General features: G+C 56.1%; 3 protein-coding genes and 1 long non-coding RNA gene across 9 annotated transcripts; 2 read left to right on the forward strand and 2 right to left on the reverse strand.

Annotated features, from left to right (window-relative positions):
• Positions 1-56: 56 nt before the first annotated feature.
• HSPB9 (heat shock protein family B (small) member 9) lies at positions 57-1,944 on the reverse strand. The gene is given in 2 exon segments (XM_033183000.1): positions 57-654; positions 1,555-1,944. A coding segment is annotated over 1 exon segment (465 nt). The 5' UTR covers positions 524-654; positions 1,555-1,944; the 3' UTR covers positions 57-58.
• KAT2A (lysine acetyltransferase 2A) lies at positions 1,865-18,914 on the forward strand. 3 transcript variants are annotated; one of them, XR_004430563.1, is made up of 18 exons: positions 1,865-2,390; positions 2,527-2,650; positions 2,976-3,121; positions 3,227-3,316; positions 3,624-3,805; positions 3,906-4,097; positions 4,939-5,045; positions 5,356-5,466; positions 5,559-5,695; positions 5,777-5,985; positions 6,212-6,338; positions 7,521-7,631; positions 8,082-8,238; positions 8,520-8,634; positions 8,730-8,766; positions 8,847-8,910; positions 9,045-9,129; positions 9,287-10,017. XR_004430563.1 is itself a non-coding variant. In XM_033182992.1 (18 exons), the coding sequence occupies exons 1-18, from the start codon at positions 2,052-2,054 to the stop codon at positions 9,478-9,480; spliced, it is 2,514 nt and encodes an 837-aa protein (XP_033038883.1). In that variant the 5' UTR covers positions 1,865-2,051; the 3' UTR covers positions 9,481-10,017. The 3 variants fall into 3 exon arrangements, 2 of the variants coding, with proteins under 2 accessions (XP_033038883.1, XP_033038884.1); XM_033182992.1 differs by having other exon boundaries at positions 8,082-8,225; XM_033182993.1 differs by lacking the exons at positions 8,847-8,910; positions 9,045-9,129; positions 9,287-10,017 and adding an exon at positions 18,899-18,914 and having other exon boundaries at positions 8,082-8,225; positions 8,730-8,772.
• On the reverse strand, positions 7,592-10,949 carry LOC117066977. The gene is made up of 2 exons (XR_004430565.1): positions 10,803-10,949; positions 7,592-7,697 (listed from the first exon to the last, which is right to left on the reverse strand). It is a non-coding gene; the product is annotated as an uncharacterized LOC117066977 (long non-coding RNA).
• DHX58 (DExH-box helicase 58) lies at positions 10,428-23,042 on the forward strand. 4 transcript variants are annotated; one of them, XM_033182994.1, is made up of 14 exons: positions 10,429-10,541; positions 10,957-11,049; positions 11,269-11,437; positions 11,672-11,873; positions 12,257-12,447; positions 13,834-13,950; positions 15,097-15,223; positions 15,410-15,601; positions 18,400-18,653; positions 19,235-19,384; positions 19,477-19,638; positions 20,600-20,790; positions 22,110-22,206; positions 22,474-23,042. In XM_033182994.1, the coding sequence occupies exons 3-14, from the start codon at positions 11,270-11,272 to the stop codon at positions 22,657-22,659; spliced, it is 2,037 nt and encodes a 678-aa protein (XP_033038885.1). In that variant the 5' UTR covers positions 10,429-10,541; positions 10,957-11,049; position 11,269; the 3' UTR covers positions 22,660-23,042. The 4 variants fall into 4 exon arrangements, with proteins under 4 accessions (XP_033038887.1, XP_033038885.1, XP_033038886.1 ...); XM_033182996.1 differs by lacking the exon at positions 20,600-20,790 and having other exon boundaries at positions 10,428-10,541; positions 19,477-19,646; XM_033182995.1 differs by lacking the exon at positions 10,957-11,049 and having other exon boundaries at positions 10,435-10,541.

The raw sequence follows: 23,042 nt of genomic DNA on the forward strand, positions 1-23,042 counted from the left end.
ACCCCCATCCCCAGAAAAGACAACGGACACCAAGGCTGCTGCACATCCGGTCGTTTGTTTACTGGGTCAGGTTGGAAGCCTTAGAGCCAAGGCTCCTGAGTCTCCGGGTCGGTCCTGTTTGGGCTTCAGGGAGAGCCAGCGCCACACATTGAACTCTGACCCACAGCTGCCTGGAGGGGATCAGGCAGCAGGTTGTGGCGGTAGGATTCAGTTTGGACGGGAGCACCTTCTGTGACATGCGGTATCAGACCCTTTCCGGGTCACTGCCGTCCAGTTGCCGCTGTCCGGTCACCATCAGCCATTGGCCGTCCACCTGCACCACCAGCTCCTCCGGGGCGAAGCCGTGGGCATCCATCTTCATTTGGAAACCGTCTCTGGCATGGTCATTGTTCTCCTGCGCTGGCGGACTGTCCCTGAGCAGCCGCACTGGCATTGTGGCTACCCGGTTCCGTTCATCGAGGCCCACGCTGGGACTCCGGGATGCCACCCGGCTCTCGGAGAAGATGTTACCGATCGGCTGCATCCGAGTCAGCAACTAACTGCTGCCCAAGGGCGCGAGGCTCGAGCGCAGAGCTAGGCGCGCGGACGCCCGGAGAGGAGGGGCCTCCCGTGGCCTAGCCGAGCTCAGCTCCGCTCGCTCGGTTCCCTTCGCTTCTGCAAACGCAGGCGGAGTTCGGAATCAGTCACGCCCATCTTACCTCCAAGAGCCAGACTGTCACCGCCCTGGCGCGCCTGCAGCTACTCTCATCCCAGACCCTGACCCTTTCTCCGCCCTTCCTCACCTTCGTTAATGGGCCCCGGGGAGGCCGCAGCTGTGAAGGAACTGGATCCTCGACCAAGCCAGACCCGAGGGAGCCGGACCCTGGCGCAGCCAACAGCAGATTGATCCCCCATCTGGAAGGGGGCTGTCTTGCCTTCTAAGGACCAGGCCTGGGGCAAGGATTGTTCCCAGAGTCAGGGGAGGGCGGCCTTTCTGGGTCATCTACCCTACCTCTCCCTGACCACCCACAACCCCACGCGGACACGCGAGACGAGGAGGCGGACTGGTCTCTCCGGCTGTATTAATTCATCCGCCCCCCGGGGTCTCCTGTGCTGCAGGCTGTGGTCTGGGCTTGGGCCACAAAGATGAAGATGCAGTCGGGGCTTCAGGAGAGCGGCTCCCAGTGCACAGAGAAAGGCTTAGCCCTCCCCTGCCTCACCCTCCACGTCAGTAGCCTTCTTGGTGACCATCGTAACCACAGCTGTGCCTCTGATGCTGTTAATTGATTTTTTTTTTTTAAGAGTCAGGGTCTTACTATGTTGCCCAGGTTAATCTCTAACTCCTGGGCTCAAGCGATCCTCCCATCTCGACCTCCCAAAGTGCTGGGATTACAGGCGTGAGCCACCTCGCCCGGTCTATAAACTTTATTTTTTATTTTTTTGTAGAGATGGGGGGGGTCTGCCTATGTTGCCCAGCCTGGTCTTGAACTCCTAGGCTCAAGCGATTCTCCCGTGTGAGCCAGCCACCCGGCCTGATAAACTCCCTTTTGTTGAGTGATATTATTAAATACATACAGAAAAGCGCACGAAAAGGTGCAGGTGAATGTCAGGAGAACACACCCAAGTCACCACCACACTGCTGCAGAACTGTTGCTACGTCTCATCTTTACCGCAGCTGCAATTCCGTGTCCAGAGCCGCGTGGGGCAGGGCCTGTGCGCGAGTTGGGGGAGGGGGTTAAGTGGGAGAGAGGCGCGGGAAAGAGGCAGACCCCACGATTGTCCCCAAGACTCCTTGTCCCCAAGGGGACAGCCATTGTGACTCTCCCAGACACCATTAAAAGAGATTACAAGTGAAGAGGGGTCAATGTGGGGCCTTCGCTCAGGCCTCACCTGGCTGTCAGGGGCCAAGAGACCAGACAGAAAAGTCTGGAAGCTGGAGGCAGTGGGGGAAGGCGCTGGAAGACTACAACTCCCGTCACGCGCCGCGCAGCGACGCCTGCGCACTGAACGCCGGTTGCCCATGCGGCCCTAGGGCTGGGAGCGCGGCGCCGCTCTCCGCTGCGGGGGAGGCCATGGCGGAACCTTCCCAGGCCCCGACCCCGGCCCCGGCTGCGCAGCCCCGGCCCCTTCAGTCCCCAGCCCCTGCCCCAACTCCGACTCCTGCACCCAGCCCGGCTTCAGCCCCGACTCCAACTCCCACCCCGGCACCAGCCCCTGCCCCAGCTGCAGCCCCAGCCGGCAGCACAGGGACTGGGGGGCCCGGGGTAGGAAGTGGGGGGGCCGGGAGCGGGGGGGATCCGGCTCGACCTGGCCTGAGCCAGCAGCAGCGCGCTAGCCAGAGGAAGGCGCAAGTCCGGGGGCTGCCGCGCGCCAAGAAGCTTGAGAAGCTAGGGGTCTTCTCGGCTTGCAAGGTGGGGGCGGGGCCTGGGGTGAAGGGGCGGGGCTTGGGGCATCCCTGGGCTCGGGTGGGAGTGGGGTCAAAGCTCTGGCTGCGGAGCGGCTCTTGCCCCAGAGGTATAGATCATTGACCGATCCTTCCGCCTCCAGGCCAATGAAACCTGTAAGTGTAATGGCTGGAAAAACCCCAAGCCCCCCACTGCACCCCGCATGGATCTGCAGCAGCCAGCTGCCAACCTGAGTGAGCTGTGCCGCAGTTGTGAGCATCCCTTGGGTAAGGCAGGCAGCGCCCTTGGAGCTGGGGGCAGCTGCTTGGACAGGGTGACAAGTGCCACAAAGCCTCATCTCTGAAAAAATCAAAGATGCCTCGAAGGAGGGATTGGGTTGGGGGTGTATATGCACCAAGGGAGGGGAAAGGAAATCTCTCAGCCCAGAACAGGCCCGGGCAACCCAATGGCTGTTATCGGAGCAGTCAGTCTCACTGTTGGTCACACTGGTTGGAGGGACGGAGTGTGCATCTTGGTTGGCTGTAAAGAGGGTCAAGAAGCCTTGTTGATTTCTTCTATCAATTTTTCCCAACTCTGCCATCTGTCTTGCAGCTGATCACGTATCTCACTTGGAGAATGTGTCAGAGGATGAAATAAACCGGCTGCTGGGGATGGTGGTGGATGTGGAGAATCTCTTCATGTCTGTTCACAAGGAGGAGGACACAGACACCAAGCAGGTCTATTTCTACCTCTTCAAGGTGAGCTTCTACTGAAGGAGGGTGTGAATGAAGGAGGTGGGGCCTTGAGGGGTTGTGTGCAGCTCTGCCCCGCTCCGCTCTATGCCCCCTTCCTCTTCTCTCTAGCTCCTGCGGAAATGCATCCTGCAGATGACCCGGCCCGTGGTGGAGGGGTCCCTGGGCAGCCCTCCATTTGAGAAACCTAATATTGAGCAGGTGGGATAGGGAAATTGGAGATAGCGGAGAGGAGAATTGGGGACAGCTTGGAGGAGTGGGGAGCCTGTGTTCTCCATCCTCCTCAAGCTGAGAACAGTGGGGAGGTTCAGAGAAGGGAGGGTGTTTTGTGCTAACCTCAGGGTGGACATGGTGGTAGGGAGGGGGCAGAGCTTTTCTATAGAGAGCACCCAGGAGAGAGAGGAGAACCTTGTCCCTGGCCTCAGGGAGCATCTTCCTTTGTCTAAGAAGGCCCTGCAGGCTGCTCACATCTCATTCCTGGTTTTATTCCCCACCCACCCCTTCCCAGGGTGTGCTGAACTTTGTGCAGTACAAGTTTAGTCACCTGGCTCCCCGGGAGCGGCAGACGATGTTTGAGCTCTCAAAGATGTTCTTGCTCTGCCTTAACTACTGGAAGCTTGAGACACCTGCCCAGTTTCGGCAGAGGTCTCAGGCTGAAGATGTGGCTACCTACAAGGTCAATTACACCAGGTAGGCCCAGCCAGGGGCAGCTTCGGGGGAGGCTTGCAGGCCCAGCCTGGGTTCAGTGGTTTCCGCCCTCACCTGTCTCCCCCTCAACTCCCTACTCCAGATGGCTCTGTTATTGCCACGTGCCCCAGAGCTGTGATAGTCTCCCCCGCTACGAAACCACTCATGTCTTTGGGCGAAGCCTTCTCCGGTCCATTTTCACCGTTACCCGCCGGCAGCTCCTGGAAAAGTTCCGAGTGGAGAAGGACAAATTGGTGCCCGAGAAGAGGACCCTCATCCTCACTCACTTCCCCAAGTAAGGCTCCTTCTGGCCTACCAGGATTTGGCCCCAAGTTCACATCCTCCCTGTTGTCCCCTTTTTTCCAGGAAGGCTTCCTGGATTGGTCCCTCCTCTCCCTCCATGGGCCTTCTGGGATCTGGGCGTCTACCTGGCAGACTTGCCCATGGCCCAGAAGCAACTTGCTAGTACTAGTCTGGGGATGGCAGGTACATAGCCCAAGCTAACGCTGCCCACACCCCACCCTACGCCCCGGTAGATGTTACTAATTGTTTCCCATGGGGGCCTGGACACAGCCTCAGACTCCTTCCCTGCACAGCTCTCCAAGAAATCAGAGCTTATGCTTGAAGTGAAACCAATTTCTACTCCTGTTCTGGTCTTTTCTACACAATTTTCTTCTGTTCAGCCACACCTTTTAAAATCTGGGTCATAACTCCCCTGTTCAAAAAACCCTCACTGACTAATCCTGGCTCTCTAGTGCCCTCTGCCATCAGGTGGGAACAAGAGATGGCAAGGTGGGGTGGAGTCTGAGCCCATTTTGATACTGAGGGCAGTGAGGGGATTCAGGGTGACAAGGTGCCCTGCCTGGCCACACAGCACAGGATGACATCAGCTCAGACCTGTCTCCCTGTGCCGCACAGCATGGTGAAACTGAGCCTCTTTGATCTCTGTCCTGGATGTGTCCTGTTGTCTTACCTTCAATTGGAGGCTCCCAGAAGACAGGGGCTGTCCCCTCTTTCAGGTCCCCAGTTCCCTAAGAGCAGGGTCTGCTCTGACCAGCCTCCAGTCCCTCTGCCGCCTGGCCCAGGCTGCACCCTTGGAGAACAGAGTTGTGGGACAGACTGTGTCCTCCCTACAGATTCCTGTCCATGCTGGAGGAGGAGATCTATGGGGCAAACTCTCCAATCTGGGAGTCAGGCTTCACCATGCCACCCTCAGAGGGGACACAGCTGGTGCCCCGGCCAGGTATGTGCCATGGTATGCGCCATGGTATGCTCTGTAGGGTGTCTGGCCTGCCTGGCTGAGCTAAGCCTCCTGGGTGGAAGAGGGCTCAGCTGGGCTGGAGGCCCTGGATCCCACTGAGGGACCTGCCCCCAGCTTCAGCCCTCCCGTCCCTGACCTCTCTCTCTCTCTCTCTGTCTCAGCTTCAGTCCCCCCGTCCCTGACCTCTCTCTCTCTCTCTCTCTCTCCTTAGCTTCAGTCCCCCGGTCCCTGACTTCTCTCTCTCTCTCCTCAGCTTCAGTCCCCCGGTCGACTTCTCTCTCTCTCTCCTCAGCTTCGGTCAGTGCAGCAGTTGTTCCCAGCACCCCCATCTTCAGCCCCAGCATGGGTGGAGGCAGCAGCAACTCCCTGAGTCTGGATCCTGCAGGGGCCGAGCCCATGCCAGGTGGATACTCGATCCCTGGCCTCTGACCATCATTCACTCCTTCCCAAACTTTTTTTACTGATCCTGAGCAACCTTGCCTGCCTCCCCAATAGGTGAGAAGAGGAAGCTCCCGGAGAACCTGACCCTGGAGGATGCCAAGAGGCTCCGTGTGATGGGTGACATCCCCATGGAGCTAGTCAATGAGGTCATGCTGACCATCACTGACCCTGCTGCCATGCTGGGTCCTGAGGTGGGCAGCCCGACCTGCTGACCAGTTGGGGGACCCCCACCAACCTGAAACCCCAGCTCACCACCCCTCTGCTGTGCCCAGACGAGCCTGCTTTCGGCCAATGCGGCCCGGGATGAGACAGCCCGCCTGGAGGAGCGCCGTGGCATCATTGAGTTCCACGTCATCGGCAACTCGCTGACGCCCAAGGCCAACCGGCGGGTGTTGCTGTGGCTCGTGGGGCTGCAGAATGTCTTTTCCCACCAGCTGCCACGCATGCCTAAGGAGTATATCGCCCGCCTCGTCTTTGACCCGTGCGTCCCCCAGAGAGCCCCTCCCCCAGGGCAGCACCCCGGGGTCCCTTCCTCCTCGGCCTCTTCACTCCTCAAAATTGGAGATCCCCTGCTCCCCACTTCTGAGGTTCAACCTTTGAGCGTTCTTATTTCTCAGTGCCCAACCCTGACTACAGTTCAGACTTCCAGGGCTCTGGGGACCTGAAGGAAACAGGCAGGGGCTGTGACATGCCCACCTCTCTCTTAGGAAGCACAAGACTCTGGCCTTGATCAAGGATGGGCGGGTCATCGGTGGCATCTGCTTCCGCATGTTTCCCACCCAGGGCTTCACGGAGATCGTCTTCTGTGCTGTCACCTCGAATGAGCAGGTCAAGGTGAGTGCGGCTCCCCAGCCCCAGCCCCAGCCCCAGCCCACAGCTCGCTCCGGAGTTTGGGCCAGCTCGGAGCAGTGGGATGTGTGGGATGCAGCAGCCCCTTGCTCTTCTCTTAGTGGCCCGTTCCTCACATCCCCACAAGGTGGCAGCCGTACTTCGATAACTGTGGATTAGGAAACCACCTGTTCACAGACAGAGCCCAAGAGGCGGCCACACTTTGGTGACCTGTGGACTAGGGTTTTCTTCATCACAAGAACATTTACATACATGGGGGAATTAATTACTTTTTATTTTTTATTTATTTTTTTGAAACAGGGTCTCTCTCACCCAGGCTGGAGTGCAGAGACATGATCAGGGCTCACTGCAGCCTCGACCTCCCAGGCTCAAGTGATACTCGTGCCTTGGCTTCCCAAGTAGCTGGGACTACAGGCATGCGCCACTACATCTGGCTAACTTTTGTGTTTTAGTAGAGCCAGGGTTTCACCGTGTTGCCCAGGCTGGTCTCCAACTCCTGACCTCAAGTGATTCACCCACCTCGGCCTCCCAAAGTGCTGGGATTACAGGCGTGAGCCACGGTGCCCAGCCGAACTAACCGTTGTAATTACAGTAGTCCTATGCTGATAGCCTTGGCTTCTGTCCTTTGTTACAACAGACCCACTCGTAGGGTTGCTGGCTCTGTGTGTCACATACCTCAGATCTGCGTGGCGCATCGTTGGCCCTGATGTGTGGGAGGCATTGCTCCTGCTCAGGCCTCTGGTGACTCCCTCTCCCTCTTCTCCCAACTCTGAGGCCCAGGGACTGGGAATCGCTGGCCTGTGTCGGGTTTGGACCCGGCCCTGCCACGGCTGGCAGCCTGACCTTGACCGCATTTCCTAACATAGCTGAGTTTCAGTTTTCTCTTTTCTAGAATAGAGGTGGTAATACTTGCCTCTGGGGTTGAGAATCGGTCTGTAAAACAGGAAGCACTGCACCTGGCCCAGAGTGAGCTTAGAAAGCCTGTACCTTTCACTTTCCCCCCATAAACTCCCCTCCCTCTGTCAGCTGCCTTTCTTCCTCTTTGCCTGGATGCTCTCCCTCTCCCCACCTCCTTTCCAATCCACGCGCTCCACTCTGGGCTCTGAGAGCTCTCCAGCACCAGGCCCATCCTCAGCTCCTGGTGAGTCCTGCTCCCCTCCCCCACAGGGTTATGGGACCCACCTGATGAACCACCTGAAGGAGTATCATATCAAGCACAACATTCTCTACTTCCTCACCTACGCGGACGAGTACGCCATCGGCTACTTCAAAAAGCAGGTGACCCGTAGCCTTGTCCCACACCGGTCCTTTGCCTGAAGCCTGGGGTCATTCTGTCCAGCCCCTCTGTGGATGGAGTAGGAGTCCCTTTATGTTCCCTACTTCACCTGACACCAGCCAGGAAAGTCTCCATGCCTATCTTCTTTCCTCTGCTGCCACTGCCCCAGGGGAGAATGGGGGCCTATGGGGCCAGTAGAGCAGGCCGGAGGAACTGGGGGGCCAGTAGAGCAGGCCGGAGGAACTGGGGGGCTCTTCGGGATGAGTCAGGAGTGGGCAGCTGACCTGGGACCTTTCCAGGGACAGTTCAAACCCTCACAGTGCCCCAGGAGGAGGTTCAGGAGCAAGAGGTGTCACATGGCATGTGCCACCCCTCTGGTGCTCCCAGGGGAGGGACTATAGAAGTTGGGAAATACTTATGGATGGACTGGGTCATGACCATCCACCCCCCAGGGTTTCTCCAAGGACATCAAGGTGCCCAAAAGCCGATACCTGGGCTACATCAAGGACTACGAGGGAGCGACACTGATGGAGTGTGAGCTGAATCCCCGCATCCCCTACACAGAGCTGTCCCACATCATCAAGAAGCAGAAAGAGGTGGTGTGCGCATGTGCGCATCTGTGGGAGTTTTCATGAATGTGCATGCGGGGGGCGAGGGCACGTGTGTAGACCTGTACTACGTGTACATGCGTGTATGTGTGTGTGTGAGTGAGGAGGGGACAGGCCAGGATCTTGGTTCTTGCTCTGCTCCCTTGGGGAAGGTATGAGGGGAGGTGCTGGATTAGGTGGCATTGCATCTGGGTGGGTGCAAGCCGGTGGCTCTGACTATGGCCCTGGGAGGGGTTGTTGCTGGGGCTGGAGCTGGCTCCTTAGACCCCTTCCTTCCCTCAGATCATCAAGAAGCTGATTGAGCGCAAACAGGCCCAGATCCGCAAGGTCTACCCGGGGCTCAGCTGCTTCAAGGAGGGGGTGAGGCAGATCCCTGTGGAGAGTGTCCCTGGCATTCGTAAGCAGGGGTCTCGGTTACGGGGTAGTGGGGGCACGCTGCTTGGGGTGCGGACCGGCATTCTTAGAGACATTCTCCCACTTCCCACTTTGCAGGAGAGACGGGCTGGAAGCCGTTGGGGAAGGAGAAGGGGTGAGTGTTTTGTCAAAGGAGCCAGGTTGGGGGTGGGGCAGAGGGACTCGGAGCCTCAGACTTGGTGTGTCTCGCCCCAGGAAGGAGCTGAAGGACCCCGACCAGCTCTACACAACCCTCAAAAACCTGCTGGCCCAAATCAAGGTGGGGAGACCAGGTTGCCTTTCCGGGACCCCTGCACCAATGGCTGTGGCCTCTTGATGCAGTGTGAGGTGGGTGGCGGTCTCGGGCTGGTGTGGGTGCAGCAGGGCTGTCCCCAGCTCGGCTCTTCTCTCCAGTCGCACCCCAGTGCCTGGCCCTTCATGGAGCCTGTGAAGAAGTCGGAGGCCCCTGACTACTACGAGGTCATCCGCTTCCCCATTGGTGAGGACCCTCCATTCCATCTCCTTCCCTCCTCTTCCATCCCCATATCTGCTCCTGCCCTCACTGCGCCCTGCAGCCCCATGGGGCCCACCCCGGTGGACAGCCCTGCCATGATCCTCAGCCTCTTAAAGCTGTGCTCCGCCTCCTGCTGCCCCAGACCTGAAGACCATGACTGAGCGGCTGCGAAGCCGCTACTACGTGACCCGGAAGCTCTTTGTGGCCGACCTGCAGCGGGTCATCGCCAACTGCCGCGAGTACAACCCCCCGGACAGCGAGTACTGCCGCTGCGCCAGCGCCCTGGAGAAGTTCTTCTACTTCAAGCTCAAGGAGGGAGGGCTCATTGACAAGTAGGCCCAGCTTTGGGCCGCAGCCCTGACCTTGAATGTCTCCACCTCGGATTCTGATCTGATCCTTAGGGGATGCCCTGGCCCCACGGACCCAACTCAGCTTGAGACACTCTAGCCAAGGGCCCTCCGGCCCCTGATCCTGCAGCCCTTTCTGGACCTTCAGGCACCCCCAAGCCTGCAGCTCCGTCCCAGCCTTCACTGTGTGTGAGAGGTCTCCTGGGTTGAGGCCCAGTCCCTCTAGAGTGGCTGGTGGCCAGGGATGAAACTTGCCCAGCCGTGGTGGCCCCCAGACCTGGTCCCCAAGAGCTTTGGAGGCTTGGATTCCTGGGCCTGGCCCGGGTGGCTGTTTCCCTGAGGACCAGGACTGCTCATTTTAGCTTGAGTGATGGCTTCAGGGGTTGGAAGTTCAGTCCAAACTGGAGGGGCCATGCCTTGTCCGGTACTGTACTGTCAGTCTCCCCCAGGGGTGGGGGTGTGGGGACCATTCATTCCCTGGCATTAATCCCTTAGAGGGAACAATAAAGCTTTTTATTTCTCTGTGTGATTGTTTCTTTGGTATAGTCCCAGCCTTAGCAGGCTCACCTTGGCCCCCCAGGGACCTCTTGCAAACTGGAGGCTGCTCTCCCCAGCAAGCCTCAGACCTGGTCCTGTGCTACACCTGCCCCCTGCCCAGCCCAGGTCTCACCTGCTCTAGTCGGTAGGTCTGCCCAGGGTAGTCCTACCTGGCTGCAGCCCCCCACCTCTCCCTCCTCCAGGCTGCTCCTGATTCAGATGCCAGGGCAGTAGGGGTCAAAACCTCCTGACTTAACCTTAACCTGGGTGGACGTGGTTACAACTGACTGCAAAAGGGCCAAAGCGTAGAGGATCCCGTAGCAGTGAATGAGTGCTTCTCTGTTAGCACACATGGTGCTTCTTCCCGGGCAGGGCTGGGAGATTCCTAAATTGGCTCAGCTGGCTCCCCTCAGTTTCAGTTTCCATTTCTGATTTCTGCTGTCTGCACTGAGCACAGCGGCACCAGACTGAGCTAAGCAGGGCCGCCCTGGGCAGGCCTACCTGGTGGTGCAGGTGAGACCCGGGCTGGGCAGGGGGCAGGTGTAGCCTGTGTTACTCCCACCCCCACCTTTTGGCCAGAGCAGGCTCCTGAAGCGTTTTGAGGGTGTCCTTCCCCACCTCCCTCAAGTGTGGTGGAGTCCTGGGCAAAGGGAGATCTCTGTACCGACCAGTCTGGCCAGGAGTTGGGATGAGTGGAGGGGCCAGTGGGTCTGAGTCCCCTGCCATTCCCAGAATGGAGCTGTGGCCCTACTAATGGGAGGTGATCATGCCTACCAGGGTGCTGGCGCAGCGGCAGTACTCGTCCTGGAGTTTGTACTCGCGGCAGTTGGCGATGACCGTTAGCACAAACGGTTCTTTTTTGTTGGTTCTTTTTCCCAGGGCGGGGATGGGAGATTCCTAAGTCAGCTCAGCTGGCTCCTTCCCTCAGTTTCAGTTTCCATTTCGGGTCTCTGAGCTGAGCACAGTGGCACCAGGCTGCGTTAAGTGGGACTGCCCTGGGCAGACTTACCAACTAGAGCAGGTGAGACCTGGGCTGGGCAGGGGGCAGGTGTAGCCTGTGTTACTCCCGCCTCCCCCTTTTGGGCAGAGCAGAGTCCTGATGGGTTCTGAGGGAGTCCTGCCCCACCTCCTTCAAGTGGGGTGGAGTCCTGGGCAAAGGGAGGTCTCTGCACGAACTGGTCTGGCCAGGAGTTGGGAGGGGTGGAGGGGCCAGTGGGTCTGAGTCCCTTGCTATTCCCAGAATGGAGCTGCGGCCCTACCAGTGGGAGGTGATTATGCCTGCCCTGGAGGGCAAGAATATCATCATCTGGCTGCCCACGGGGGCTGGGAAGACCCGGGCGGCTGCTTATGTGGCCAAGCGGCACCTAGAGACTGTGGATGGAGCCAAGGTGGTTGTATTGGTCAACAGGGTGAGTGGTCTGTCCCTGCCCCACTCCCCTCCCCCACCACCAAGCAGGGTCTCAGCTCTTCAGGCACCTCTCAGTCCCTGCCAGAACTCCAAAGCTGCTGTGGCCATCCCTAAGCTCACCTGTCTTTCCACCCCGGCTCAATACCCAGCCATGCCCTGCGGGTCACCTTACCTCCCCCGCACTTCCCTGGCCCCAGATTCAGCTTTCTCTTCCCAGCTCATTCTCCACCTCCAGGTGCACCTGGTGACCCAGCATGGTGAAGAGTTCAGGCGCATGCTGGATGGACGCTGGACCATGACAACACTGAGTGGGGACATGGGGCCACGTGCTGGCTTTGGCCACCTGGCCCGGTGCCATGACCTGCTCATCTGCACAGCAGAGCTTCTGCAGATGGCACTGACCAGCCCCGAGGAGGAGGAGCACGTGGAGCTCACTGGTGAGGGCCATGGCCAGGAGGAAAAGGATATGCATCTGGGGTACTTCCTCCCGCTAACCCCAGGACACCCCCCGGAATCAAGGTGTTGGGAGTTTCTGTGGGAGTGGAGGGTTGCCTGTTCACAAAAGCCCAGCAGACACTCTAGTAGAAACAGGCCGGGCTGTGGTGTAGGATCTTAGGCAAGTCCCTTCCTCAGCTGAGCCTCGGTTTACTAATCTGTGAAATGGAGAGAAATCATCTCTGCCTGGCTCTCCATCCTGGGACGCAGCTGCAAGTCATGAAGGGAAGAAGGAATTCTTAGACAATTGTGGGGACTACCTGAAAGCTGATGGGAGGAAGGGCTTTGCAAACACAGGTCACAGCCTTTCCCCCTGTGCCCTCAGCCTTCTCCTTGATTGTGGTGGATGAGTGCCACCACACGCACAAGGACACTGTCTACAACGTCATCATGAGCCGGTACCTAGAACTTAAACTCCAGAGGGCACGGCCCCTACCCCAGGTGCTGGGTCTCACAGCCTCCCCAGGCATTGGCGGGGCCTCCAAGCTCGATGGGGCCATCAACCATGTCCTGCAGGTCAGCCTGGCCCCTATGGGCCTCCTACTGCCAGACCCACCAGGGACTTCCCTCCCTCCCTCCCTCCCTTCCTGCCCTGCCACTACCCCATCCCCACCAGTCCTACCAGGCTCTCCATGGCAGTGTCTGGCCCCTTCCTCGCCTAAGATCCAGCTTCCAATGGCTTCTTATGGCACAAAGAATTAACTCCCAACTCTACTGTGGTTTACAAAGTTCCACATGATCTACCTCTCCACCTCATTTCCTGCGCCCTCCCTGTTGTAGCTCATCCTACAGCTACACTGGCCTGCCTTCTGCATCTTGAACATGCAGGGCTTGTTCCCATCTCGTGACCTTTGCACTTACCATTTCTTTTGCCTGGAATGCCCTTCCCTTTGAACTTTACCTGCTGCTTCCTCCTTGTCGTTCATTGAACAGTTTAATGCCACCTCTTGAAAGTCCTCCCTGATCACCCCCTCTGCTCTCTGTCATGTCATCCAGTGCTATCCTCTTCAGAGCTTGTTAACGTGCTCTGCAAGGTTCTATTCTTTTTTTTTTTTTTTTTTTTTTTTTTGAGACAGAGTCTCACTCTTTCGCCCAGGCTGGAAGGCAGTGGCATGATCTCGGCTCCCTGCAACCTCCGCCTCCCAGGTTCAAGTGATTCTCCTGCCTCAGCCTCCCGAGTAGCTGGGATTACAGGCGCACACCACTACGCCCAACTAATTTTTTGTATTTTTAGTAGAGATGGGTTTTCACCATGTTGGGCACGCTAGTCTCAAACTCCTGACCTCGTGATTTGCCCGCCTCGGCCTCCCAAAGTGCTGGGATTACAGCGTGAGCCACCATGCCCAGCCTCTTTTTTTTTTTTTTTTTTTTTTTTTGAGACCGAATCTCACTCTGTCACCCAGGTTGGAGTGCAGTGGCACGATCTTGGCTCACTGCAACCTCCACCTCCCGGGTTCAAGTGATTTTTCTGTCTCAGCCTCCTGAGTAGCTGGGACTACAGACGCATGCCAGCATGCCTGGCTAATTTTTGTACTTTTAGTAGAGATGAGGTTTCACCATGTTGGCCAGGCTGGTCTCAAACTCCTGACCTCAGGTGATCCGCCCACCTTGACCTCCCAAAGTGCTGGGATTATAGGCGTGAGCCACCGCACCTGGCCGATTCTATTATTATGTACTGGTTTATTATCTGTCTCTCCAACTCCAATCGGAGTTCTTTTGTATCCCCAGTGCCTAGAACAAGACTGGTAGAGAGAGGGCGAGCAATATTTGAGTAGACGAATGCCCACACCCGCAATGGCCCACACTGTCCTGTCCTCAGCTGGGATCCATCCTGCCCCAAAGGTTTGCCCATTGTCCCCACAGACCCTCCCTTTCCAGTAAAGTCCTCTCTGTTGCCCCCAGCTCTGTGCCAACTTGGACACATGGTGCATCATGTCACCCCAGAACTATCACCCCCGGCTGCAGGAGCACAGCCAACAGCCTTGCAAACAGTACAACCTCTGCCACAGGCGCAGCCAGGTACGTGGGGGCAGGGACACGGTGAGAGCGGGAGCTGGTGTCAAGTTAGGACACCTAGGCTTGGGCCCTGACTCCGCCCTCACAGGCTCTGTGACTTCAGGTCACTTGCTATGTGTCTGAGCCTCAATTTCTCCTTTCTGTGAAATGGGGCAGATACAGCCCATGCCCATAGCCTGCTTTTTGGATTGACTCAGAAGGCACCGCCGGTGTCTGTCACAGCACTGACATGCTGGGGAGTGCTGTAGGAACCAGAGAGCGGGGATACTTTGTGCTGAGGCTCTACTGAGCCCTCTCCCGTATGGACACGGCCTGGTGTCTGCTATGACTGGACTGGACAAGGACTAGGTGTCAGGTCCATAACTACACCAAATGTTACACTTGGGGTCAGGTTTGAGCCCACGCTGTGGTCTGGAGTGAGCAGATAGCTGAAAGAACACTTGGGGGGCCATAGGCAGGTGAAATGTAGTTTTATTCAGCAGCTCTCTCACGCCGTCCACCTTTATCTGGGCTGTGTGCTCTGGCTCTGTGGCTCCGGCTGCCCCCATGCCTGCAGCTGCACTCCCTGGCCTGCAAGGCCAGCTTTGTCAGGGTCAGCAGCTTAACTCTTTCCCTCTGGGCACAAGCCGGTTCCTGGCTCCCCACTGCCCACCTTCAAGGCGACCGGCTCTCCCTTACAGGAGTTAGTAGCATTATTCTCTCTCTGGGCATGCCAGCGTGCCCTGCCGTGCCGAGCTGAACCGAGCCCTGTGCGCAGCGTCAGCAGGGCAGTTATACCTTCTACTGACAGTAGAGTCCAGTATGAACTTACACAAACAGGTTACATAGCAAGTGGAGTATGTGCCTGCCCCCTAAACTCGCTGAGTCACTCTGGCCCGGATGTCCGCCTCAGCCTATTCCTTGACCAAAGCACATCCATGTACCTTACACTACGCATCACCGTGCCCAGGCCAAAGGGTAAGAGCACATCGTGGGTGAGACAGGGCAGGACTCCTTCACACCCCAGCCGGCCTCCCTCTGGAGCTCACCCCTCAGCTAAGACAGATGGGTGAGGCAGTCGCAGCGTGCTACACACTGGGGTCAGCACCCCCACTGGGTGCCCATCCTCCAGTGTGTGTGGGAATCCCCTCCAACTCTCTTCTTGCCCAGAATCCGTTTGGGGACTTGCTGAAGAAGCTCATGGACCAAGTCCACGACCACCTGGAGATGCCTGAGTTGAGCCGGAACTTTGGGACGCAGATGTATGAGCAGCAGGTGGTGAAGCTGAGCGAGGCTGGTGAGAGGGGCAGCCCCTCAGGCGGAGGCGAGGATGCTGGAGGAGTCAGGGGCGGGGCCTGCCTGGGCGGAGGCCTTCGGGGCAGGGCCTAGCCACTCCAGGGGTGGAGTCTGAGTGGGAGGGCCCTATGGGGCGGGACAGGGGCGGGGCTGTGGGCCGCACAGACACTACGGCCTCTGCCCGCAGCGGCTTTGGCCGGGCTCCGGGAGCAGCGGGTGTACGCACTTCACCTGAGGCGCTACAATGACGCGCTGCTCATCCATGACACTGTCCGCGCCGTGGATGCCCTGGCTGCGCTGCAGGATTTCTATCACAGGGAGCACGTCACTAAAACCCAGATCCTGTGTGCCGAGCGCCGACTGCTGGCCCTGTTCGATGGTGAGGGGCGGGAGGGGGATTCCGGCCCGGGGATGATGGGACCTGGATGCGAGGTCAGAGGCCAGGGCACAGGGGACAAGGTCAGGTGGGAAGGGGCCCGCGAGGATACTTGTGGAGACCCTATTTTTCTTTTTTTTTTTTTGGGAAACTTTTTTTTTTTTTTAATACTTTAAGTTCTAGAGGGTACATGTGCATAACGTTTATATCATGTATAACTCCCCAATGCAATCCCTCCCTCCTCCCCCCTCCCCATGATAGGCCCCAGTGTGTGATGTTCCCCTTCCCGAGTCCAAGTGATCTCATTGTTCAGTTCCCACCTATGAGTGAGAACATGCGGTGTTTGGTTTTCTCTTCTTGTGATAGTTTGCTAAGAATGATGGTTTCCAGCTGCATCCATGTCCCTACAAAGGACGCAAACTCATCCTTTTTTATGGCTGCATAGTATTCCATGGTGTATATGTGCCACATTTTCTTTTCTTTTTTTTTTTTTTTGTTGAGACGGAGTCTCGCTCTGTCGCCCAGGCTGGAGTGCAGTGGCCGGATCTCAGCTCACTGCAAGCTCCGCCTCCCGGGTTCACGCCATTCTCCTGCCTCAGCCTCCCGAGTAGCTGGGACTACAGGCGCCCGCCACCTCGCCCGGCTAGTTTTTTGTATTTTTAGTAGAGACAGGGTTTCACCGTGTTAGCCAGGATGGTCTCGATCTCCTGACCTCATGATCCACCCGTCTCGGCCTCCCAAAGTGCTGGGATTACAGGCTTGAGCCACCGCGCCCGGCCTGTGCCACATTTTCTTAATCCAGTCTGTCACAGATGGATATTTGGGTTTATTCCAAGTCTTTGCTATTGTGAATAGTGCCGCAATAAACATACGTGTGCATGTGTCTTTGTAGTAGAGTAATTTATAATCCTTTGGGTATATACCCAGTAGTGGGATGGCTGGGTCATATGGTACATCTAGTTCTAGATCCTTGAGGAATCGCCATACTGTTTTCCATAATGGTTGAACTAGTTTACAGTCCCACCAACAGTGTAACAGTGTTCCTATTTCTCCACAGCCTCTCCAACACCTGTTGTTTCCTGACTTCTTAATGATTGCCATTCTAACTGGTGTGAGATGGTATCTCATTGTGGTTTTGATTTGCATTTCTCTGATGGCGAGTGATGATGAGCATTTTTTCATGTGTCTGTTGGCTGTATGGATGTCTTCTTTTGAGAAATGTCTGTTCATATCCTTTCCCCACTTTTTGATGGGGTTGTTTGTTTTTTTCTTGTATATTTGTTTGAGTTCTTTGTAGATTCTGGATATTAGCCGTTTGTCAGATGAGTAGGTTGCAAAAATTTTCTCCCATTCTGTAGGTTGCCTGTTCACTCTGATGGTAGTTGAGACCCTATTTTTCTAACCAAAATCCAAGGCCATGGGTAGGACTGGTTTGTTTCCTCGTTTGTGAAGGTTTTTGCATAGTTGTTAAAATTAATTCACGTTGTTGACTTTTTTTTTTGTTTAAACAGTCAGGGTCTTGCTCTATCGCCCAGGCTAGAGGACAGCTGTGCAATCATAGCTCACTGCAACCTCGACCTAATGGGCTCAAGTAATTTTCACCCTTCAGCCTCCCAAGTAGTTAGGACTATAGGTAGGCACCACCACTCCCAGCTAATTAAAAATTTTTTTTTCTAGAGGCAGAGTCTCGCTTTGTTGCCCAGGCTGGTCTAACTCCTGGGCTCAAGTGATCCTCCTGCCTCTGCCTCCCAAAGTGCTGGAATTATGGTGTGAGCCACTGCACCCGGCCCAGATTTTTTAAAAACATTAGTTAGGAGTGTTTCCTTTAGACTGGGAGAGAGTATGACTGAAAGTCAGAGGGTGAAATTTAAGGTTGCAAATCTCAGCACAGGCTGGGGCTCGAGAGATCTGGGTAGCAGAGGTCAGAGTGAAAAGCTCAAAGGTCATCCTAGTCACTGGGAAGAAGAGGGTTCTAGTCTGAGGTTCTGTACCGTGTGACCCTGGTGTGAGGCTGGCCTTGAGCGTGGGCTCGGTAGGAGGCATCCTTTTTGTTTGTTTGTTTGTTTGAGAAGGAGTCTTGCTCTGTTGCCCAGGCTGGAGTGCAATGGCACTATCGCAGCTCACTACAACCTCCCCCTCCTGGGTTCAAGCAATTCTCCTGCCTCAGCCACCGGAGTAGCTGGGATTACAGGTGTGCATCACCATGCCCAGCTAATTTTTAGTAGAGACAGGGTTTCACCATATTGGTCAGGCTGGTCTCGAACTCCTGACCTAGGTGATCCACTCGCCTCACCCTCCCAAAGGGCTGGGATTACAGGCATGAGCCAATGCACCCGGCCAGGGCATCCTTAAATGTATTCTTGGTGCTGCTGTGGGGGAGTTGAGCAGGAGCTCCATCCTTCTACCACCCCCACCTTCTGCACTCCTGCAGTCCTATTCCTGTGAGAACCTCCTCCGCCAGTGTCCTCCCCACTCCAAGATCTGAATCCTCTGCCTCTGTTTGGGCTTTTCTTTCTTTATTTCTTCTTTCTTTCTTTTTTCTTTCTTTTTCCTTTCTTTCTTTTCTCTATTTCTTTCTCTCTCTCTCTCTTTCTCTCTTTTTTCTTCTTCTTTTTTTTTTTTTTCAGACAGAGTCTCACTCTGTTACACCGTACACAGCCTGGAGTGCAGTGATGCAATCATAGCTCTCTTCAGCCTTGACCTCCTGGGCTCAAGCAATCCTTCTACCCTCAGCCTCCCAAGTATCTCAGACTACAGACATGTGCCACTACACCCGGCTAAATTTTTGGGGTTTTCAACAGACCATAAGAATGTGCTGGCCCACCTGGCAACTCATGGCCCGGAGAATCCAAAACTAGAGATGTTGGAAAAGATCCTGCAAAGGCAGTTCAGGAGCTCTGACAGCCCCCGGGGTATCATCTTCACCGGCACCCGCCAGAGCGCACACTCCCTCCTGCTCTGGCTTCAGCAGCAGCCGGGCCTGCAGACCGTGGACATTCGGGCCCAGCTACTGATTGGGGCTGGGAACAGCAGCCAGAGCACCCACATGACCCAGGTGTGGGCTTCAGGGAAAGATGCTGGCACTGCGGGGGGGATTCCATAGGAGAGAAGTGTGGGGAACAGGGTCTTCAGCACAGAGGGGTGGAGGCAGGGAGAACTGGTGGAAAGAGAAGGTTGACTGTCCCCAGGCAGAGGGGCAAGGAGCTAGGGGAGAGGGGTGGACACTGACATCCCCAGTGCTGAAGCCTCTCCCAGTCTGGGGGTCCCTGGGGGTAGAAGGGTGGGCATGGGGGTCTGTAGGTCTGTAGGGAAAGAGGTGGGTGATGTAGTTCCTCAGGGCAGAGGATCAGGTCTGGGGTCCCTTGCAGGAGAAGGCTATGGCTTGGGAGTTTTTCCTAGACTAGAGGGGTAGGGAGCCTTAGGAGTCCCTAGGGAAGATAGGGGTTGGAGAGTTATCTGGGAAGACGGGCAAGATCCTGGGGGTACCTGGGGATAAAGATGGGATTCAAGTACTCCAGGGAGATGGACCAAGATTAGGAGTGAGGGCTGAATCAGGAGAGGCTACTCTGGCAGGTGGAGTCAGCCTGAGCCACCTCATGTACCAGCCTCTTTTTCCTCCCTGCTCTTCCCCTGCAGGGGGACCAGCAAGAAGTAATCCGGAAGTTCCGAGATGGAACCCTGAACCTTCTGGTGGCCACGAGCGTGGCAGAGGAGGGGCTGGACATCCCACAGTGCAACGTGGTGGTGCGCTATGGGCTCCTGACCAATGAAATCTCCATGGTCCAGGTACTCACACATTCCCTTCCACTCGGGCACCCTTATAGGATCCTGTGTGGGGCCCCAGCCCCACTCAGGACACCCCTTGTCTCCCTTCCCAGGCCAGGGGCCGTGCTCGGGCCGATCAGAGTGTGTACTCGTTTGTAGCAACTGAGGGTAGCCGGGAGCTGAAGCGAGAGCTGATCAACGAGGCGCTGGAGACGCTGATGGAGCAGGCAGTGGCTGCTGTGCAGAAGATGGACCAGGCCGAGTACCAGGCCAAGGTCTGCAGGTGGCCTACATGCCCTGTGGGAGGCATGGGGAGGAGAGAGCCCCTCCCTGGCAGGTTTCTGACTGCACACATATGTCCCCCTGTCCCCTCTATATCTCAGGGCTAACTTTGCCCACCTAGGGAAGGTTTGGATAGAGGCCAGGGGTGGGGCTGCCAGGGAAGGCAGTACCTGGACTCCAGAAGGCCTTAGGAACAGGCCTTGTCCAAGGCTCTTTATTTATCCTTGCCATGAGATACTTTATGTATCTGCAAGAGCTGCATTACAGCCCTTCTGGAACCAGGCAGAGGGGACAAGATAAGTCCACGTGCAGAAGATAAGCCCAGAACTAGGACTTATATCATCGGTTCCCCTGAGGCAGGGCCATCACCATCCTGCCTTGTCCAGGGTGCTCCCTGTTGTCCCAGCATAATTGTTAATGATGCCCCATGACAGATTCACAGAAGCAGCTTTACCTAAAATCCTTCAAGATTGAGCAGGAAAGCTTATCCCTCCCACTGTTGCCCCCCACTGCCCACACTGTTGTTCTCCACAGCTGCTTTTTTTCCCCCGAGACGGAGTCTCACTCTGTCACCCAGGCTGGAGTGCAGTGGCACAATCTCCGCCTCCTGGGCTCAAGCAATTCTCCTGCTTCAGCCTCCTGAGTAGCTGGGATTACAGGTGTGCGCCACCATGCCCGGCTAATTTTTGTCTTTTTGGTAGAGATGGGGTTTCGCCATGTTGCCAGGCTGGTCTCGAACTCCTGACCTCGTGATCCACCCTCCTTGGCCTCCCAAAATGCTGGGATTACAGGCATGAGTCACTGCACCCAGCAATAGCGCTTCTTTTAAGCTCCAGGGAGGGTTAAGGAAAGTCTCTTCCTGGTACAAATTATCTTAGGTCTTTGGGAACCCTTTGTCCCCCAGGGAACGTTCTCTTAGGCCCCAATCATGCCTAGTGTCCCCTCCCACCCCAGATCCGGGATCTGCAGCAGGCAGCCCTGACCAAGCGGGCGGCCCAGGCAGCCCAGCGGGAGAGCCAGCGGCGGCAGTTCCCAGTGGAGCACGTGCAGCTACTCTGCATCAACTGCATGGTGGCTGTGGGCCATGGTAGCGACTTACGGAAGGTGGAGGGTACCCATCATGTCAACGTGAACCCCAACTTCTCGTGAGACCTGTGGAAGGGGCTATCGGGATGGGGGCGTGGGATGGGGGACTGGGAATCCTTCCCATCCAGACAGTGCTTTGAAGCTTTGGAAAGCTAAAGAGCATTGTAGCAAGTACTTATTCTGCATTTTCACAATAATCTGGTTAGACAGGTTTTATCCCTGTCTCCATTTTACAGGCAAGGAAGTAGAGGCTCAGAAAGGCTACATGACTTGCCCAAGTTCCCACAGCCACTATCTGGTTGAGCAAGAGCTGGAATTCAGGATACTAAGTGTCAAAAGACCACACATTGACCCTCTGGTCCTACCTACTCCGAGGATATCAAGAGAGCTTGGCCATCCCTGAGCCACCCCCCTCCTCTATCTCCTAGAGAGTAACCTTCCCCCATCCTCCATCCATTCATTATGTCACCCTCTGTGTTCCAGGCCACTGTGCCAAGGATCTTCACACAGGTTTTCTCAATTGAGGAGGTCGCATTTCAGCTAGGTCTCAATGGGTCTGGTTTGAATTTGAGCAAATGAGAAGGTAACCATGGAGGGCTGGGCACGGTGGCTCACGCCTGTAATTCCAACACTTTGGGAGGCCGAGGTGGGTGGATCACTTGAGGTTAGGAGTTCAAGACCAGTCTGGCCAACATGGTGAAACCCCTTCTCTACTAAAAAAAAAATACAAAAATTAGCTGGGCCTGATGGCCCATGTTTGTAATCCCAGCTACTTGGGTGGCTGAGGCACGAGAATCGCTTGAACCCGGGAGGCAAGCCAAGATTACACTACTGCACTCCAGCCTGGGCAATAGAGTGAGACTCTGCCTTAAAAAAAAAAAAAAAAAAAAAAAGATGCCAGTTGACCTGAATGGGAGGGACTGTGAATAATGAGATTTAGAAAGAGACAGACTAGCCCATGGAAGATCTTAAAGGTCAGGTGTGTAAGTGTAGCCTTTATCCAGGAGGTTCCTCTTAGGAATCTTGGATAGATTTTAAGGAACAGAGTGTCAGGGCAGATTTATATTTTTAGATCACTCTAGCAGTTGGTGGAAGGATGGCTTGGGATTGGGAGTAAGAATGGAAGCAGAGAGACCTGTTAGGAGACTGTGAGACCAGGTAACCAATGCTGAGGCTTGAACCTGGGCACAAGAGAACGTGCGATGGAGGCTACACAGGTAGAACTCACTGAAGACTGGATTTCCTGGCCTGGGAAGTCTGTGCCTCTTGACCAGCAGGAAGGCCCAAGGTCCGGGCGGAGGCTTGGCCGGCAGGAGGGCATGAGATCTGGGGCTGAGGAGGGTCAATGAGGGCTGTAGCCACTCCTCTTCCTCTCCAGGATCTACTATAACGTCTCCAGGGATCCTGTGGTCATCGACAAAGTCTTCAAGGACTGGAAACCTGGGGGTGTCATCAGCTGCAGGAACTGTGGGGAGGTAAGAGCTTGGGCCATGTGCCAGGCCCCAGAGTCCTCAGCCCCACTCTTCAGAGGTCCTCAGAGAGCCCTCACTAGGACATGGGAGACAGTCCCACCCCATGGCCTCCAGTCTGAAGAGGGAGGTCCAGCCCCTGCCTAAGGGAGCCCACAGTCTGTGACATCTCAGGTGGGAGGAAAAGGCCCTGTATTCAGGGAATTCCAACTTGAGGAGAGAAGTCCAGTCTGAGGCCAGAGACCCAGACCCTACCCTCTCTGTCACCTCTAGATCTGGGGACTGCAGATGATCTATAAGTCAGTGAAGCTGCCAGCGCTGAAAGTCCGCAGCATGCTGCTGGAGACCCCTCAAGGGCGGATCCAGGCCAAAAAGTGGTCTCGCGTGCCCTTCTCCGTGCCTGACTTTGACTTCCTGCAGCATTGTGCCCAGAACCTTTCCGACCTCTCCCTGGACTGAGCACCTCGTTGCTGCAGTACCCGGTTCGGGCTGTAGGGGGCGGGAGAGTCCGCAGCAGCCGTCATCTTTCCCGGGACACAGCCTGGTCCAGGCCCCTCCTTCCTGAATCGCCAGCTGTGGGCATCAGGCCCACCAGCCACAGAGGAGTCCTGGGCACCCTGGCTTAGGCTCCCGCAACGGGGAAACAACTGGAGGGCCAGAGCTCAGCCCAGACCTACCTTGCACACGCATAGACACTTTCATATGCACTGGATGGAGTTAGGGAAACTGACGCAAAATAATTTGCCGTACTGTACTCAGAATCACCACATTCCTTCCCTACCAAGGCCACTTCTATTTGTTGAGGCTCCTCATAAAAGTAAATGAAAAAATGGGATAGAAAA

Source organism: Trachypithecus francoisi, unplaced genomic scaffold (genome assembly GCF_009764315.1).
Source record: "Trachypithecus francoisi isolate TF-2019V2 unplaced genomic scaffold, Tfra_2.0 Lachesis_group20, whole genome shotgun sequence".
In the NCBI taxonomy this organism is placed as follows: Eukaryota; Metazoa; Chordata; class Mammalia; order Primates; family Cercopithecidae; genus Trachypithecus; species Trachypithecus francoisi.

Bases quoted from the DNA above. Each gene is read 5' to 3' on its own strand.
- DHX58 (XM_033182994.1), top strand. From the start codon at position 11,270: ATGGAGCTGCGGCCCTACCAGTGGGAGGTGATTATGCCTGCCCTGGAG. The intron at 11,438-11,671 runs GTGAGTGGTCTG...CTCCACCTCCAG, and splicing joins TGGTTGTATTGGTCAACAGG to GTGCACCTGGTGACCCAGCA. The intron at 22,207-22,473 runs GTAAGAGCTTGG...TGTCACCTCTAG, and splicing joins GCTGCAGGAACTGTGGGGAG to ATCTGGGGACTGCAGATGAT.
- KAT2A (XM_033182992.1), top strand. From the start codon at position 2,052: ATGGCGGAACCTTCCCAGGCCCCGACCCCGGCCCCGGCTGCGCAGCCC. The intron at 2,391-2,526 runs GTGGGGGCGGGG...TTCCGCCTCCAG, and splicing joins GGGTCTTCTCGGCTTGCAAG to GCCAATGAAACCTGTAAGTG. The intron at 7,632-8,081 runs GTGACCCGTAGC...TCCACCCCCCAG, and splicing joins TCGGCTACTTCAAAAAGCAG to GGTTTCTCCAAGGACATCAA.